Source organism: Centrocercus urophasianus, unplaced genomic scaffold (assembly GCF_019232065.1).
Source record: "Centrocercus urophasianus isolate 14NV4802_14NV808 unplaced genomic scaffold, USGS_Curo_1.0 seq_16, whole genome shotgun sequence".
NCBI lineage: Eukaryota > Metazoa > Chordata > Aves > Galliformes > Phasianidae > Centrocercus > Centrocercus urophasianus.
This window is the reverse complement of record NW_024884711.1, coordinates 19,174,006-19,188,605: the sequence shown is the minus strand read 5'-3', so window position 1 is coordinate 19,188,605 and position 14,600 is coordinate 19,174,006. Positions and strand designations below refer to the sequence as shown.

The 14,600-nt window shown below is 38.9% G+C and overlaps 1 protein-coding gene across 6 annotated transcripts in view; it reads left to right on the top strand.

The window, feature by feature from the left end:
• The window catches only part of HDAC9 (histone deacetylase 9), a 438,875-nt gene that overhangs the window by 164,945 nt on the left and 259,330 nt on the right, over positions 1–14,600 (top strand). For 4 of the 6 annotated variants that reach the window (XM_042817004.1, XM_042817000.1, XM_042816999.1 and 1 more), the window contains one exon: positions 6,451–6,513. The exons of 1 other annotated variant lie outside the window; for it this stretch is intronic. In XM_042817004.1, the coding sequence (XP_042672938.1) occupies positions 6,451–6,513 (63 nt within the window). Of the gene's footprint in view, positions 1–5,858; positions 6,321–6,450; positions 6,514–14,600 lie in introns of those variants that run through there. One more of the 6 variants, XM_042817001.1, reaches the window with a different exon arrangement.

Sequence of the window (14,600 nt, the reverse complement as noted above, 5' to 3'; positions counted from 1 at the left end):
GGGAAGGGAATGTACCTCTGTTTTATAGGAAAGTGTGATTTAAAAGAAAAACTTTTTTGTAGGAAAAATTACTCTATTTAGTTCTTATAAATCCTATCACTTAAGCAATAATTTATACTAATTCAAAGTAGGCACCCCCGTGATCCCCAGCTCTGATCTGTTTGCTTTATAGAAGTGTTAGAAGTTTCTTTCCAGTGTCACAGCCACTATAGAATTCATGTATGTGTTCGGCTGTGCTTTTAAAACATTTTTAAAATGAGTGTCCACTTTTAGCCTAGATTTTTCCTAAACACTTGGTTCTTAAATAAAGAACATTTGATTACCCAAATGGACATAGTATCCTAGGTCTTAGAGTTTCGGCTTTCTAATCATTTTATAAATATCATTCTGGTCACAAATCTATCCATCCTCAGTTTGTCAATACTCTTCACTACCTGTACTGCAAGAAATTAGAGTGAGTTTATATATCCAATTATTTTATTAGCCTTTTTGATCACGGTGTAATCCTAGGATGTCATATTCAGTTGGCTGTCTTCTGCTCTGACCCTAAGTTCCTTGCCATAGTCACTGGTTTTCACAGTGCAGTTCTCTAAATGGTAATCATGGCCTACATTTCTTGGCTTAAAACCAAAAAAGCACTTAAATTCATGCATGTATTATGGGCTAGAGATATTGTTCATCCTGGTTCTTGAACAATAGGAGCTTCAGTCTTTTCTTCAAGAATAATTCTCAGTGCTCAGTTCTGTTGAGCTGACCTGCTCAAAATGCTCAGCGTAGGCACAGATTATTTGCTCAGTATATGTGCAAGAAGCTTGAAGTGCATGAAGTACACGGAATGTATTGCAGTCTGTTACAGGTTAGGTGCTCCAGGGCTGCTTTATGTCTATCTATTCAAGTGTGTGTCCAGAGCAGCTACATGTCAGACTCAGCGCACATACACACGCCTAAGAAAGCTGGGCATAAACATAGCAGACCTGGTAAATCTTATATTGTGTATATATATCTACTTGCCTCATTCGTGGCATAGAAGCAGCACAGTGCTTTGCTGGTCTGAAGGATTTATTTATCAATACTTGGCATTGCTTTTGGCTGTGTGGCTTGTATTGTCTGTATGCAATTTACCTTAATTTTACCACAAAAATTTTAGGTTTTCGTTCCAACAAATAACAGTGTTAGTAGAATAACTGAACTATGTACGTATTTCCTATCTTAAATATCACTTATTTTTATCTCTGTCTGTGGTTTGTTTTTTTTTTTTTTTTTAATTATTTGAGCTTTGTGATTCAAGAGAGTATGCTTGAATTTATGAAGCACTTAAGCTTGTGCTTAACTTTAGCCTTGTGCTTATAATCAAGCGCATGTTGCTTGAGGTCTTGTTCGGAATCTAGGTCTTAATTTTCAGTAGACTTATTTATGTGAATGGAAAGGCATATTTTAAGAGGAGAAAAAGTGACAGGTAATCAGCACAAAGGAGAGCTAGTTCCAAAAGCCCTTAGCTCATTTACATGTGAAAGCTGAGCGGCTCTCTCTATTGTCGTAAGGAGAGACGGCAGGCACCCATGCATTTACCTAGGGCAGCATTTCTTATTCTCAAAACTTTATGAAGTTCTATTCTCCCATTGTTTGCCACAAAATCTCCCGAAGCTACAGATATGCCTTTCTTTGTCCCAGGAAATTCCTTTGAAGGTTGAATTGATCTTAAGGTGCTTAGAACCACCGTTTTCTCCTCAGCTGAAAAATGCTCCTCAGGTGGATTCAGGGTGCTGTGAAGAAAAAGCGACATGCATTCCTGCACAGGCAACACCAAAGACTTGCTATACAGGAAACTTACTGCAGACATCCTTGCATTGCAACTTTCCAACCAGACCATGTGGATTGAATGATTCATCTTTGCTCTCCCAGGGCTCAGAATGTGGTCCTTTATTTCCAGGCAGCAGTTAAAACAGGGTGCTTGATCAGCTCCACTGGTTTCTTTCTGCTCCCAAAACATCTGCTTCTGCTACTTGCTTCCTGATAATTAGATACACAAATAATAGTTAGGAACTGTTTTGGTTGCAGGGATTAGAAATCAAAATTTCAGTACTGAAGTAGGCCGGATTTCATATTACCCATACAAGCTTAATTTAGTTAGCACTTGCTCATGCATTATTTTATATCAGTGCATGGTATCACTTGATGCTTTTTCCTTGTATATTTGCCTAATGAAAAAGGGACTGAAGGACAACTTTATGGGACATCTCTAAGAGTTGCAATATCCCAACTTAAGTGTGCAACTAAAAACAGATAGCATCTCTCTACTTAATTTTGTACATAATAATTATATGCTACAATGAAGCAACTCAGCAGAAGAATAAATGTAAGAATTCCTTTATAAATAAGAAAACTGCCAAAGCTGAAACTGCAGTCAGAATATTAATGAAGGCTGTGCTTCAGAAGAATGTGAGTGATAAATGAGGTATGCTAAAAACAAACAGTAATGTATTGTCTGTGCTTAACGAGGAAAGTAGGAGCAGAAAAGTGCTGCTTAATTATAATGGTGCTGAGTTAATAATGGAGTAGAAATCCTAGCTCCTTCTAATTTGAGCACTTAATTTCTCAGTCTTAATGTTGCAGTAATGCTGTTTCCCAGTATAATTTCCTTACATTTATTTATTTTTAACAACTCAGAAGGAAAACAAGAGAGAGATATTGTGAACCTCCTGTAATGAGATCTCAGTGCTACTAACATGCCTTACATTTTCCGTAAAGGTGCTGATTACATTTAGAGTCACCTCAGCAGTGCAATCAGATTAACAGTTTACTCTTCCCTTTAGTGTCATTAAAGTTCTCCAAGTTTAGGATGTGCATTTGAAAATAATAATAATAATAATAATAATAATAATAATCCCTTGTTTTCTTATATGAACTGTACCTTATAACAAGCATAGCTTCAAAAATAAAAAACAAGTTTTGTCTAGGCACAAACCGTTTTTCCTTCTCCTGTGGGACTCTAAAGGAGCTATTTAAAGCCATGCGATCATACAATTGCTGACTGGGCTGACACAGCAAAATGCTTGCTTCATGTTTAAATTCTATTGCAATCCATAGAATTTGTGCTTAAATATGTTGAAAAGGGATGGATTTACGCAAGTGTTTTAAAGCAAGCATGTACCAGAGATTTTCGTAAGTGGGCCCATAATACAATGAATCATTTCAGTATTCAGACTGTAAATGTCAGGTGTAAGGTGACTGACTTCATTAGGGAAATTTTTAGATATAACTTTTATCTATAATCTCAAAGATGAAACAATACAATACTCTGTGGTCTGTGGATTAGCTAATAGTGTAAGTCATGTCTGTTATTTTAAAATACACATGCCAAAATTAAGAATTCTTGCAGCTAAATGTCTGAATGTACATTTTCTACTCTTGAAAATAGTTTACTTTTTTTTAGTCACTGAAGTATTTAAAGTCAGTAGGTCAGAGCTGTGAATGATATCTAAATAAATACAACCACATATACAGGAACTTAGAAACACATACAGTTACCTAACGCCAGTCTCCCACACTCCTGAATTTTCAGTGTCATGGCTTGCTTTTTACTTACTTGTGTGGTGTTTCCCAGTAATATAAGACTTGATTATTTTGTGATACTGAATCACTAAATAGGGTCATGTTCTGGTTGGCTCAAGGGCATAAAGCAATTCCTTTTTTTTATTTTTTTTTAGTTTACCTTCATCTATAAAAAGCTTTTTCTGTGTTAGATAAAATTTCTATTTCTGTTGGTCCTCCCCCTTGCACTCATTAGACATCTTCTGCCCTATGCATAAAACATTTAGATATTCTTATTTTCAGGAGATAAAAGAACATTTACATTCTCAGCCCTCAGTTCAGGTTATCATTTTCCTAATGTGATTAGAGGCTGAAGCATCTCCAGCATGAATGGGATTGCAGGATTCTAGGCAGGTCTTCTGAAGCTCTCTGGGGGGCAGGACCAGGATTTGGAACACCTGGAGCACCATGGATGAAGAAGAGTGAACAGCTTTCCTGGGAATGAACTGGAGTTGTTGATTATTGAGTAGTCTCAGCCCAAGTGAGCTTTCTAGCACTGGCTCTGAGAGCATTATGAGCATTACTTTAAATGTTCATGTTATCAAGTTGCCAGCTCTCAATATAACCTGATATGCATGCTATGCAACTACTGGCTTGCATTGTAACACCCTACTTGCTGCTACCACCTTTATCCTTTCCCCTTTGCAGAGCAGGGTTTACGGTGCCTGCAGAGCCCTCCTGCATCCACAGAAGTACTTTCGTACCCTTTGCCTTTCAAATGAGAGCACCCTTCCACTTTACGATGTGTTAAACTCTGTGAGGAGGAAAGATGAGGAAAGAAGAACATTGATCGGTGCTAGGTGATAACTTAAGGATCCTGTAGGGAAAATCCCATTGTCAGCTGCTGCAGTCTTTCTCCATTTGTCCAAGGTACAGATCCTATCCTCTGGCAGGACTAGATTATTTTGCATGCAGAGAAATAAAGTGGTTGCAAAAAAGGCAGAACACTGGAACTATGGACCTCCCAGATGCCGTAAAAGTCTCCAAATATTATAACAATGTCACAGTATTTTGTCATTGAGCATCTTTTCTTTGATAAGCAGAACTGTGACAAGTAAAGAAAAAAAAATATTGCCCTTTGCTGCAATCTCTTGTGTGAGTTAAGCAGCAGACTGGCAATTCTTGGCTGAAAGGCAGAACTGAGCTTCAAGTGTTACATAGCACTCTTGTGTCTTTGAGAACAAGAAGTGCTTGAGGTAGTTCAGGACTTGGTGGATTTCTGGAAATCTCTGAGACAACCTTTGCATTGACTTCCTGGTCCTAGTGAGTAATCCTGCTTCTGTTGCCATTCTCACTTCCCCAGAGGAGGGGGCACAGAATTTTGGCATGTGTGTGGCCAGAGTGCAAGGATATAGGTAGGTAGTGACAGGCTCTGGTGACCTGTGTAGTAAGCACGGTATGGCAAAGCGGGTCAAGTATCATTTGTAACAGTGAAATGAAACTTTGCTGATCTGCATATAGATGCAATAATCAGAAAACAAGACGTGCAACTTTTGAAATGTCTTTAGAAAAATGAAACTAATATAGCATGTGAGAAGCCTGCCAAGACGTAGAGCAGCATGGTGTTTTTACTCTGATCTGCAAACGCTGCCATTCTGAAACTACATCACCTCATCAAAGGGAGAAAGATGTACAAATTGCCTAATGCTGCTAAAGATAAGCGGGAGCTGCTCAGCCCCTGTCCACATTTTAAGTAAGCCGACAGAATGGTGCATAGTAGGCAGGCATGTCGAATATGCTGTGCCACAACTGGTGCCTTACTATAAGCATTATACCAGGCGTGCTAAATATGGAAACGCCGCTTATAGCCGGGAGCACCCACCCGGCTCCCCTTAGCATGCCCTGTGCCTGCCTCTCTCCCCCAGCCCGCCTGCCTGGCTCGCCCAGCCCAGCAGGCCACGGCCCCAGCACCCAGGACAAGGGCTGCCGAAATAGCCCCGCGGGACTGCTGTGCGTGGGCGCGGCAGAAACCACGTTGCGAGCGAGAGCATCAGTGCTATTTTAGAAACGTTTTTTTGTTTTTCTTGCTTCTCAGCGAATGCTGCCGGGGGAGGGGAGGAGAAAGGAAGGGAGGGGAGGGCAGGGCGCGAGGAGTGCTTGTGCCCTGTTGCTCGCCCACCCACCGGCGCTCCTCCTCACAGAAATAGGCTTGGCAGCAGGAAAGGGTTAATTACGCTCGAGGACGAGGGAGGATTGCAGTTTGAAAGACAGCGACTGGACAGCTGTGTTTGCTGTGGTATTTTTAAATGCATTAATGCAGGCTCCAATCACCCGGCTGCGCTTGACCTATTTTTGGCTCAGGCCAGCCATTGTTCTATTTCTGCCGCCTCTGGGCCACGCTGTTGTTGATTCAAATGCAAATGAGTTGTCACTGCCCAGGCCAACTCCAGCAGCGGGACCTGGGAACGGCTGCGGGACAGCAGCACGGCGGGGGGACCGCAGCCGGACCCCGGGGATCTGTTCCCGTTGGGTGCTTAGTGCGAAGCTGTGTTTCCCCACGCACACTGCCAGAAAGCACCGAGATACTTCTTTGATTCTTCATCCACCTGCTGTTGGCTCCCAGAGCACAACTGGTGAAACTCTGAGGTGCACAGCCCAGCAGGCGCTTCTTGCCCTCTCACTGCTGTGTAAAGTGGATTTTGCCTTTTCTCTCCTAATAGATACTTGTACAAATGCTTAAACATTGCTAATTACTGAAGTGTACTGTCTGACGAGTCCGGCTGGAGGAGGTAGGACGGCAGAGGGTCGTGGCTGACTCCCCTGTGCAAGTGCCGTGATGAATCTCTCGTGTAACTGAAGTGCAGACTGGTTGGAATATGCTGCAGACAATTTACGAGAGTGAATCGTGTTTTTCCTCAGATGGGGTTTCTGGACGTGAACAGCTCTTGGCTCAGCAAAGAATGCACAGTATGATCAGCTCAGGTAAGAGACAGCTCAGCACCTCAGCCTTGCCTGCCTACACTGTGACTTACTGAGAAAATACAGCCCATCACAGCAAGAAAACACCCCTCCTTTAAAGAACTGATGTATTTTTGTGGGCTTTATGTAAGTTGTTAAATAATTCTCTCTTATCACAGTATGTTAGATACTAACTATCGCGTTTGTGGGGAGTTTGTCTCCTTCAGCCTGCTGCTTTCCAGCAAGAGCAAAATGCTAACAACTGAAATATAGTTGGCATTTTGTTGGGTTTTTTTCTTCCCATTTATTTTGTTTTGTGAGTGCAAAATGGGGCTTGTAGTATGAGCTTATTCACAGAGAGAATTTCAGCAGCAGCCTGTATCAGAAAGCTGCCATTACAGCCCATCACAGTTCTTTTCCTATGTGTTTTTGTAAACAGGATTTGGTCTTCTTGTGAGTTTCCTTTCCTCAGGTTTACATGCAGAGAGATTTTTATGTTAATCCTGTTCTGTTTTCATTGTGAGGTTACTTTAACAAGAATGCTCTTAAAGCAAGACAGTCTCTTCAATATGCATGGCTTATCTTGCTATTTAGAAAATATTTTGGAACCTGGCAATAGTCAGGTAATGGGTCACTGAAATGTAAATTGGATGCATTTTTAATGAAGGTATTTCAAAGCTGATCTTATGGAACACTGGATGTTTCTGCATGTATTTGAATCTCTCCTTGGATTTTCCGATTTCTCTGTTAGCTGTGTTTGAGACATGAGGGTAATGTCTTAATGATGAATTAAGCCAAAATAATTGTAGCCATTCAGATGAAGCTTCATTTTGAAGAGGCTAAAAAAGTCGAAATTTCAGGTTACTTTCTACTCTACTGTGAATTAGCTGCTCTATATCTTTTCAGTCCTAGATTTCTCACTTTGTTTTTCGTAAAGTTGTCTTTATAGACAGCCTGTAAGTAGAATGTAATGTGAATTTTTACATGTATGATAGTCTTAGTTTATTGCCCTTTTTTTCTTCCCTTTTTCATATCTATTTTTAGCAAAATTTGCAGTGTTTCCCACCTTGTAAGCACAAATACACATGTAGATCACAGATCTCTTCAGATATTCCCTGTTTTGGTACACCTGTTGAGCTCATGTTTCTTTGCTTCTTCTAAAAAAATGTTAATTTTCCTGCTTTACAGATGGAAAACTTAAACTTCTACTGTTTCTTTATTAAATACAACTGAAGAGCAGGCTTATGGTTTCAGATATTAAACTGTGAATGATTGTGTCAAGTGGCAACATTTTTCTTGTTAGGAAAGTATTTAATGTTTTTAAACTTTATTATTAGTATTACTCAGTACAGAAAGTCATAAAATCTCATAATAACTAAGGAGATGAAAGAATGAAAGAGTGAGAAATTGAAGAGGTATTAAGTGCACATTAAATTAATTGTAAATATGTAAAGAGAATGAGCAGTTCAAACTTGCGATGTTTAACATCGGGGATTTTTCTCTTCCTTTATAAAGCTGCTGGGTTGATTTGTTTCTTTATGGATGTCTCAAAGAATTTATGGTTTCTTTATCTCCTTAAAATACATTTTGAACACCAATTGCAGCTCCTTTGTCAAGGACAAGAATCAGGTGAAAGAGTTGTTTACAAATATGGGCAATGAAGTTCTAGCTATGAAAGTGGAAAAAAAGCAGAATGTTCTCTGAAAGTGTTGCAGTTCTGCAAACTTTTATGTTGACTTACTGTTCAAGAATGGTTGCGTTTCCTGAACAGCTCAGCAAGTGTCCAGTGCTTTTATACTGGTCAGAGAGATAAGACCCACTGCTTCACCTTCCCTTCTATTGTTTTTTTTTTTTTTTTAAATAGTGTCTCAAGTTGAAATTATCTGTATGCAAGTGCAAATCTATTCTCTTTTTAAGTCCACTGTGCTAACTTGTAACCACCAAGTAATGTTGTTCATGTAATATCAATTTTCTCATTTCAAACACAAGAAAAGGAGGTAATTTTCTATATGTTTATAGCTCTGAGTTTTTCCTTGGTGGAGACAAGAATGTCTTGTAACATTTGATTTTTAGCTGATATTACCTTAGGCCTCTGTAACATATATAATTTCCTCTGTAGCACCAAGTAAAATAGTGGTTTTTTTTTTTTTTTTTTTTTTTTTGAACACAGTTAAGAAAATCGTCGAGGTAAAAGATGTTTAAATATATACTCTGTAAAGCACAAAATGTTCTACAGTGTTTCTGTTGGCCTTTGAGATACACAGCGAGACCACAAGTAGTTGATACTGTACGGAGTCTGTAGTTTAATTCATGTCTGATGAGACCACAAAGTCTGGTGTTGCTATCAGTTACCTTCAGTTCCTTTGAGATCAGAGTCTTACAGAATCAGTCTTGATAACTTTTGATGCACTGTCTCTATGCTGCATGCATACAGAGGAGAAAGGAGTAACCAGATCATAACTACGTGGTCTAGTGTTTGTAATAACTAAAACCAGTCACCTGAATTTTGCTAAGAGCACTCACTCCTTACTTAAAAGTTATCTTCACTTCATGCACTGCACAGATTAAAAAGTTGTGCATATTTCAGAAAAAAAAAAACACAGATACCTGCACATTTACAACATGCATTTTTAATATTCTTGAAGTCTTGGAATAAGCACAACTTATGTTGTCAGTGGGTGTTTAACTTTGCTAGTTCCCAGGTGCATGTATTACACAACTCTAAATTTAAATAGACTGGAGTCATCCCCAAAGAGGACCTATGCAGTGGCCACTGGAAACATTTTTGCAAACCAAAATGTCTAAGGTATTTCTGACAATAGCAGGCATACCAAATGCTTCTGTCATGTGAAAGCAGTTCTTCTGGTATTCCCTCAATTACTGCTTTGCCTGTCTGTCTCCATCCCTGCTTGTAAATCATACTATGAATGAGATTATCTGGATAGTTACCAATCAAAAGTCTAATTATGAATGGAGCAATCTTGATAGGCACTGACTCAAGAAGCTGTGTAATTTGCAAACACCTACACCTTATTGCAGAGAGCTGTTTCAGCTATCTTGAGAAGACTGAACTAGATATTCCCATATGGTACTGTTGCTCTGAAATGCAGCAGTATGTACCATGCATCTTTATTTGAGAAAATGATGCTTATCCATTCTTATTTGATACCATAATTATTTTTGTTTCAAGATTAAAAAAAAAAATCAAAAAACAACTTGAGTCTAAGTTTCTTATTTAGATAGTATTATTTACCTATGATAGTTCTTTAATTTTACCCCCAAGGTCACAACTGCCATACGTGCAATGCCATAACAGGTTCTAGCATTCAGGTCTCCCTTTCTACCACAATATGATTCATAAACTATAACACCTTGAAAAAAAAGCCTTTGGTTCAGCAGGAATGATTCCTTGGCAGGAATTGTTCACGTGTAACAAATAAATTACTAATTCAGTGCTACATTAATCAAACATATTTCACTTGCATGAAGGAGAATAAACGACCTACCCATCCACGGCATCTGCAGATCTGTGACTTTAAGGAGTGATGCCAATATTATTAACCTCTGGTGATTAAACATACCATGATGTTTTTCCAAAGGGTATGGTTGCTTCTTTCACTGTATTTTGTGAATGTACCCTTGCATTGGCCTTTCTAAATTCCACCTCAACTTTTATTGGGTAAGACATGCTCTGCCTCTTGCCCAAAGCAGCAGTGTTGAAAAATCAAGAGTTCAAGGAGATCTTGAGCTTAAAGCCTTGGCTTGTCACTAGCTGACAGGTGACCTGAGTGAGTTATATAATCCTGCTGATGTCAGCTTCCTCTTCTGTGAAATGGGGAAAATAATACCTGTCAGGCTCAGAAATCTTTGGAACAAAATGGTTCTAAAGGGAATATAACAATTCAGAGTGATTAATTTGATTGACTGTCCCTGGAGGTGCTCAGGACCAGGATGGATGGGGCCCTGGGCAACCTGGCCTAGTACCAGACCTGGAGGTTGGTGGCCCTGCCTGTGGCAGGAGGATTGGAATTTGATGATGCTTGGGGTCTATTCCAACCTAAACCATTCTGTGACTCAGTCATGATACACACTTACAAGATACTTGTGATTTCACAAATGGAGTAAGTTAATGTAGTTGTGGTATTTTATTCTCTGCACTGACCAGAAAATTCAAGCTGTGTCTCTTGAGTATAAATGGCAGAATTGGTGCTTGTGAGCATCATGTTATATGTGAGTTGGTGGGTCCTTTTTAGCTGTCTTCCCTCAGTAAGCCATGTTGTACAAAATTTATCCTATGCGTTGCATCTGTGGTGTGGTGGCATAACCACACATGCATGTTTGTACATGTGTATTTATATTGCCATCAGGAAATATTATTTGATATTTGTTGGCCCTTTATTTCTGGCCAAACGAAACTGTCACCTGCTCAACTGGTCTCATGGAGAGATTGCAACGAGTAAATTCATTTAAAGGTTGGTTTTTGTTTTGTTTTGTTTTGTTTTTTTTGAGGCACATGAAAATCAAAAATCTTGGAATATTTGCATTTTTGAATCCGAGAGTTTTATATTTACAGATAAAACTTGTCTTACATATGTGTTATCTCAGGCAATAATTCTTTGAAGTGAGGAAGGATAACAGAGAACGATGTTTTACTTTATGATTCTCTTTAGAGTAATGAAAAAATGGTGTGAAACAGCTCAATTCAGGGAAGTTCTAGGCAGCAGTCAGGAGAGGCTGTTTTCAGTACCTCTCAAAAGCCAGGCAGAAAAAGAGCTAGTTCTTCATAGGAGCTGAAGTATTTGGATTCTTTGTCATCAGAGAGTACGGCTTAGCCTTAACAATCAAGGCTATGAGAAGAGCAGTGTAGACCTTGCCTGGTGATGGGTTTCACTGACTTTGGGTGAAGGTATTGCTCAATCACATGTGCTGGACAAGGCACTGATTATGAATTCAGTTGAACAAAAAATGTGGTAAGGTGAAATTAAGCTGTTTTTTCTTATATGTGTTATTTGGGAAGACACTGAATACAGACCAATGTTGCCAATTTTGTGTGTCCTCTGTTGCTGTCATATTGCCTTTTTAAAAAAGTTTTTCTCCCTTATGTCCCAACTTCTAGAATCATGTGATGGTTACCTTTGCATCTAACGTTGTATTGAAAGGTATATTTATAAATTGTGGAAAAGGACTGGAACAGGAGTTTCAAAGTAAATGATTTAAAAGAATAGCAAGCCATTAAAGCTGGAAAATAAGTAAAATTGTTCTGCTTTTATTTTTAAAACCTCTTTCGCCTTCTTTCCTGATATCATTAGACACTGCCTGTACTACAAAGGTTCGCTAGCACTGGCACTAGAACAGCAGCTCTTCTCTCTCTGAGTGTTGAGCTAAATCACTTATAAAAGACTTTTTTTTTTACTTCAGTTGTTTATTGTTTTAGCTGTTCACCTTTCTTACATACACTGCTTTGCCCCTTGCTCAAAAGCATGTGTTTTCAGCTGGTCTTTCCTCATGTAAAACTGTGTACAGAAGTTATTCCCCTCATTAAAATTAGCATCCGATCTGAGGAACATTTGTAACTGCTCCTACTACCAGAGCTATAATCAGACTTTTATTTCTATAACAACTGCCCAGCCCATTTCTTTTGCACAGCCTTTGCAGAGGATGCAGAAGCTATGAGAAAGCAGAATGCTTAGCTGGCTGGTCTGCAAACATTCATCACTTCTCCTGTGTACATTTGCATATATGCATATATACACAGTGACTTCATGTTTTGATGTAGATGATGGGCAGGATTTCAAGTGAGATTGTATTTTACCTTTTCTGAACTACTGTTTTATTTTTATGTGATGAATGCAATCCAAAATATTCTATGAAAACTGGCTGGCAGATACTGTTGTGCATGCATGAAAATCTGAAATGCCCCGTTCTGTGGATCTTCTTTCACAGGCTGACTCCTCTGGGTCAGTTATTCTTAGCCTGGTTATTTTCATCTTATGGCATTACAGGTCTAAGATTAGCCTGTTAGGCGTTATCATGCCATCTGAGTTACCTCCTAATATAACTGTACACCGGAATGATTATTTATAGACAGAGCATTCTGTCATTTTTGCTTTATTTCTGGTAGTTTAAATAAAGAAGAGCAACATTCAAGAAAAACCACAGATTCCTTCCTGCTGCCAAAACAACATGATAGCTGCCTGCAAAGGGGCAAGGATATTGTTTCAAATGTAGCAGATCCAACATCCTTTTTATCTCCTCTACTTCTACTAAAAAGAGGTACCTGGGGTAGCGTTCTGATCCCCTGAGGAGGTAGCAGGGGGCAGGATTGCTGCCTAGCCGTGCAGGGGACAGGCTTGTGGCTGGTGATGAGAACAAGGATATCCAGGATCTATTTTTAGGGGCTGGCACTGTCAAGCTCCATGTTCAGCGTGAACATGTCACATATGCACACAGCTCCTCCGAAATGGACCCTTCTCATTTTGTTACGTAAAAGCAGTGCCTGCTGTTTAATTAGCCTTCTAAATGCATTTCACGGACATAACAGGAAGCTTTGGCAAAATGACACATTTTTAGCAAACCATTCTTCATGGCTGCTTCACAAATGTATCTGCTAGAAAGCCTTAATCCTGAAGCAGAGTTGTCATTCAAAAACATGGTAAAGCACATCCTCCCCTCAGGAAGTTTGCTGCGATCTCAGTGGCTGTAACTAGAAGCAAGTTTTCAGTAACAGTTTGATAAAAAGCAAGACAAATAAGAAAGTGGCAGATTGTCAGCTAGGTGTTGGTGCAGCCTTTGAGTATAGATGAAGCTGGCCATTTCTAAAACAGTGAAATGTTAACAGATTAATGAACTCCATTTTTTCTTTTTCACCTTTCTCCTCTAAATAAGTGTTATATTTCTCTTTGTGAACATTCTGAATATGATCAGGATCTGCTTCAAAATGTTTTTGGTGTAAAAAACATGCAAAGGCTGCAGAAGCCTTTATGTGGTTGAGGTACAGTGCTAGTTTAACTCTCCTGTTGCATAATAAACAACTCCTGTAGTTTTGTCAGACTTGCAGTTCTGTACGTTACTCTAAAGGTACTCTGGCATTTTATATAATCTGAGCATAGCCAACACATATGCTTTATTAGCTTTGTGTCTCCTGGTTGCAAACTCCTTCCTGCTTCTGGAGTGTACAAATATGACAAGAGCTCCAAGAATTCAAACCCTTTGTTGATGATTGTGCTCAAAATGCAGGATGCTCCATGCTAATGGTAACACATTCCTTCTGGTAATGAAATTGAGTATCATCAAAGAGAGACAGGAGAGAAAAAGGAATGAATTCTTTTAAAATGCCATTTTTATAAACCATGTTTTTGCAGTCAGAGATAATTGTTCTCTTTTGCGATCCCTGTGGTTGAAGGTATGTGTGCCACAACGAGGAATAACAGCTATTCAATTTCTGTGAAATCTGGAATGGAATAAAGAGAAAGCTTAATGTTAATGTAATAATTTCCTCTCATTGTTTTGTTCTTAATCCAAATTTTTCTGTCTTGGTGCCCAAGGCCAAAACCCTGTTGGCTTTGCAGAGTAACATTTTGAGGAGGAATAGGGAACACAGACTGCTAGTGCTTAGTCTCCTATGGAGTCTTTCTGATGTTTATTCCTCCTACTCCTAACTGCAGTAAGATATGGTAGGGATTGCCTTATACTTACCTGTTCACATCACCCCTCCTTTTGGAGAACATGAAGTCTTTATTCTGTTCATCCACTTGTTTGATCTCTAAATTGACATGATTACTGAAAAACACGTATTTTTCCCTATCTTTGTTGTGTTTTTGCTATGGATATGACTGAGACTGTTCAAATTTTTATATATTCTTATTTGGTTCTGGTTTTGAAGTTATAAAATGCATAAAAGAATTCCCTCGTGAGGATTGCACCAAGAAGTATGAAATAAAACCCCTGTTTTGTGGGATGATTTCATGTTGAGATGAATAGTGACAAAATTAGTAGTATTTTGATGCACGTAACAGCATAGGAAATAGCCAAAGAAAATTATCAGCGTGTTTATATGAATATATATACTTTTACATGAATTTCTTAAAAGATGTATCAGAATTCTCATCCAA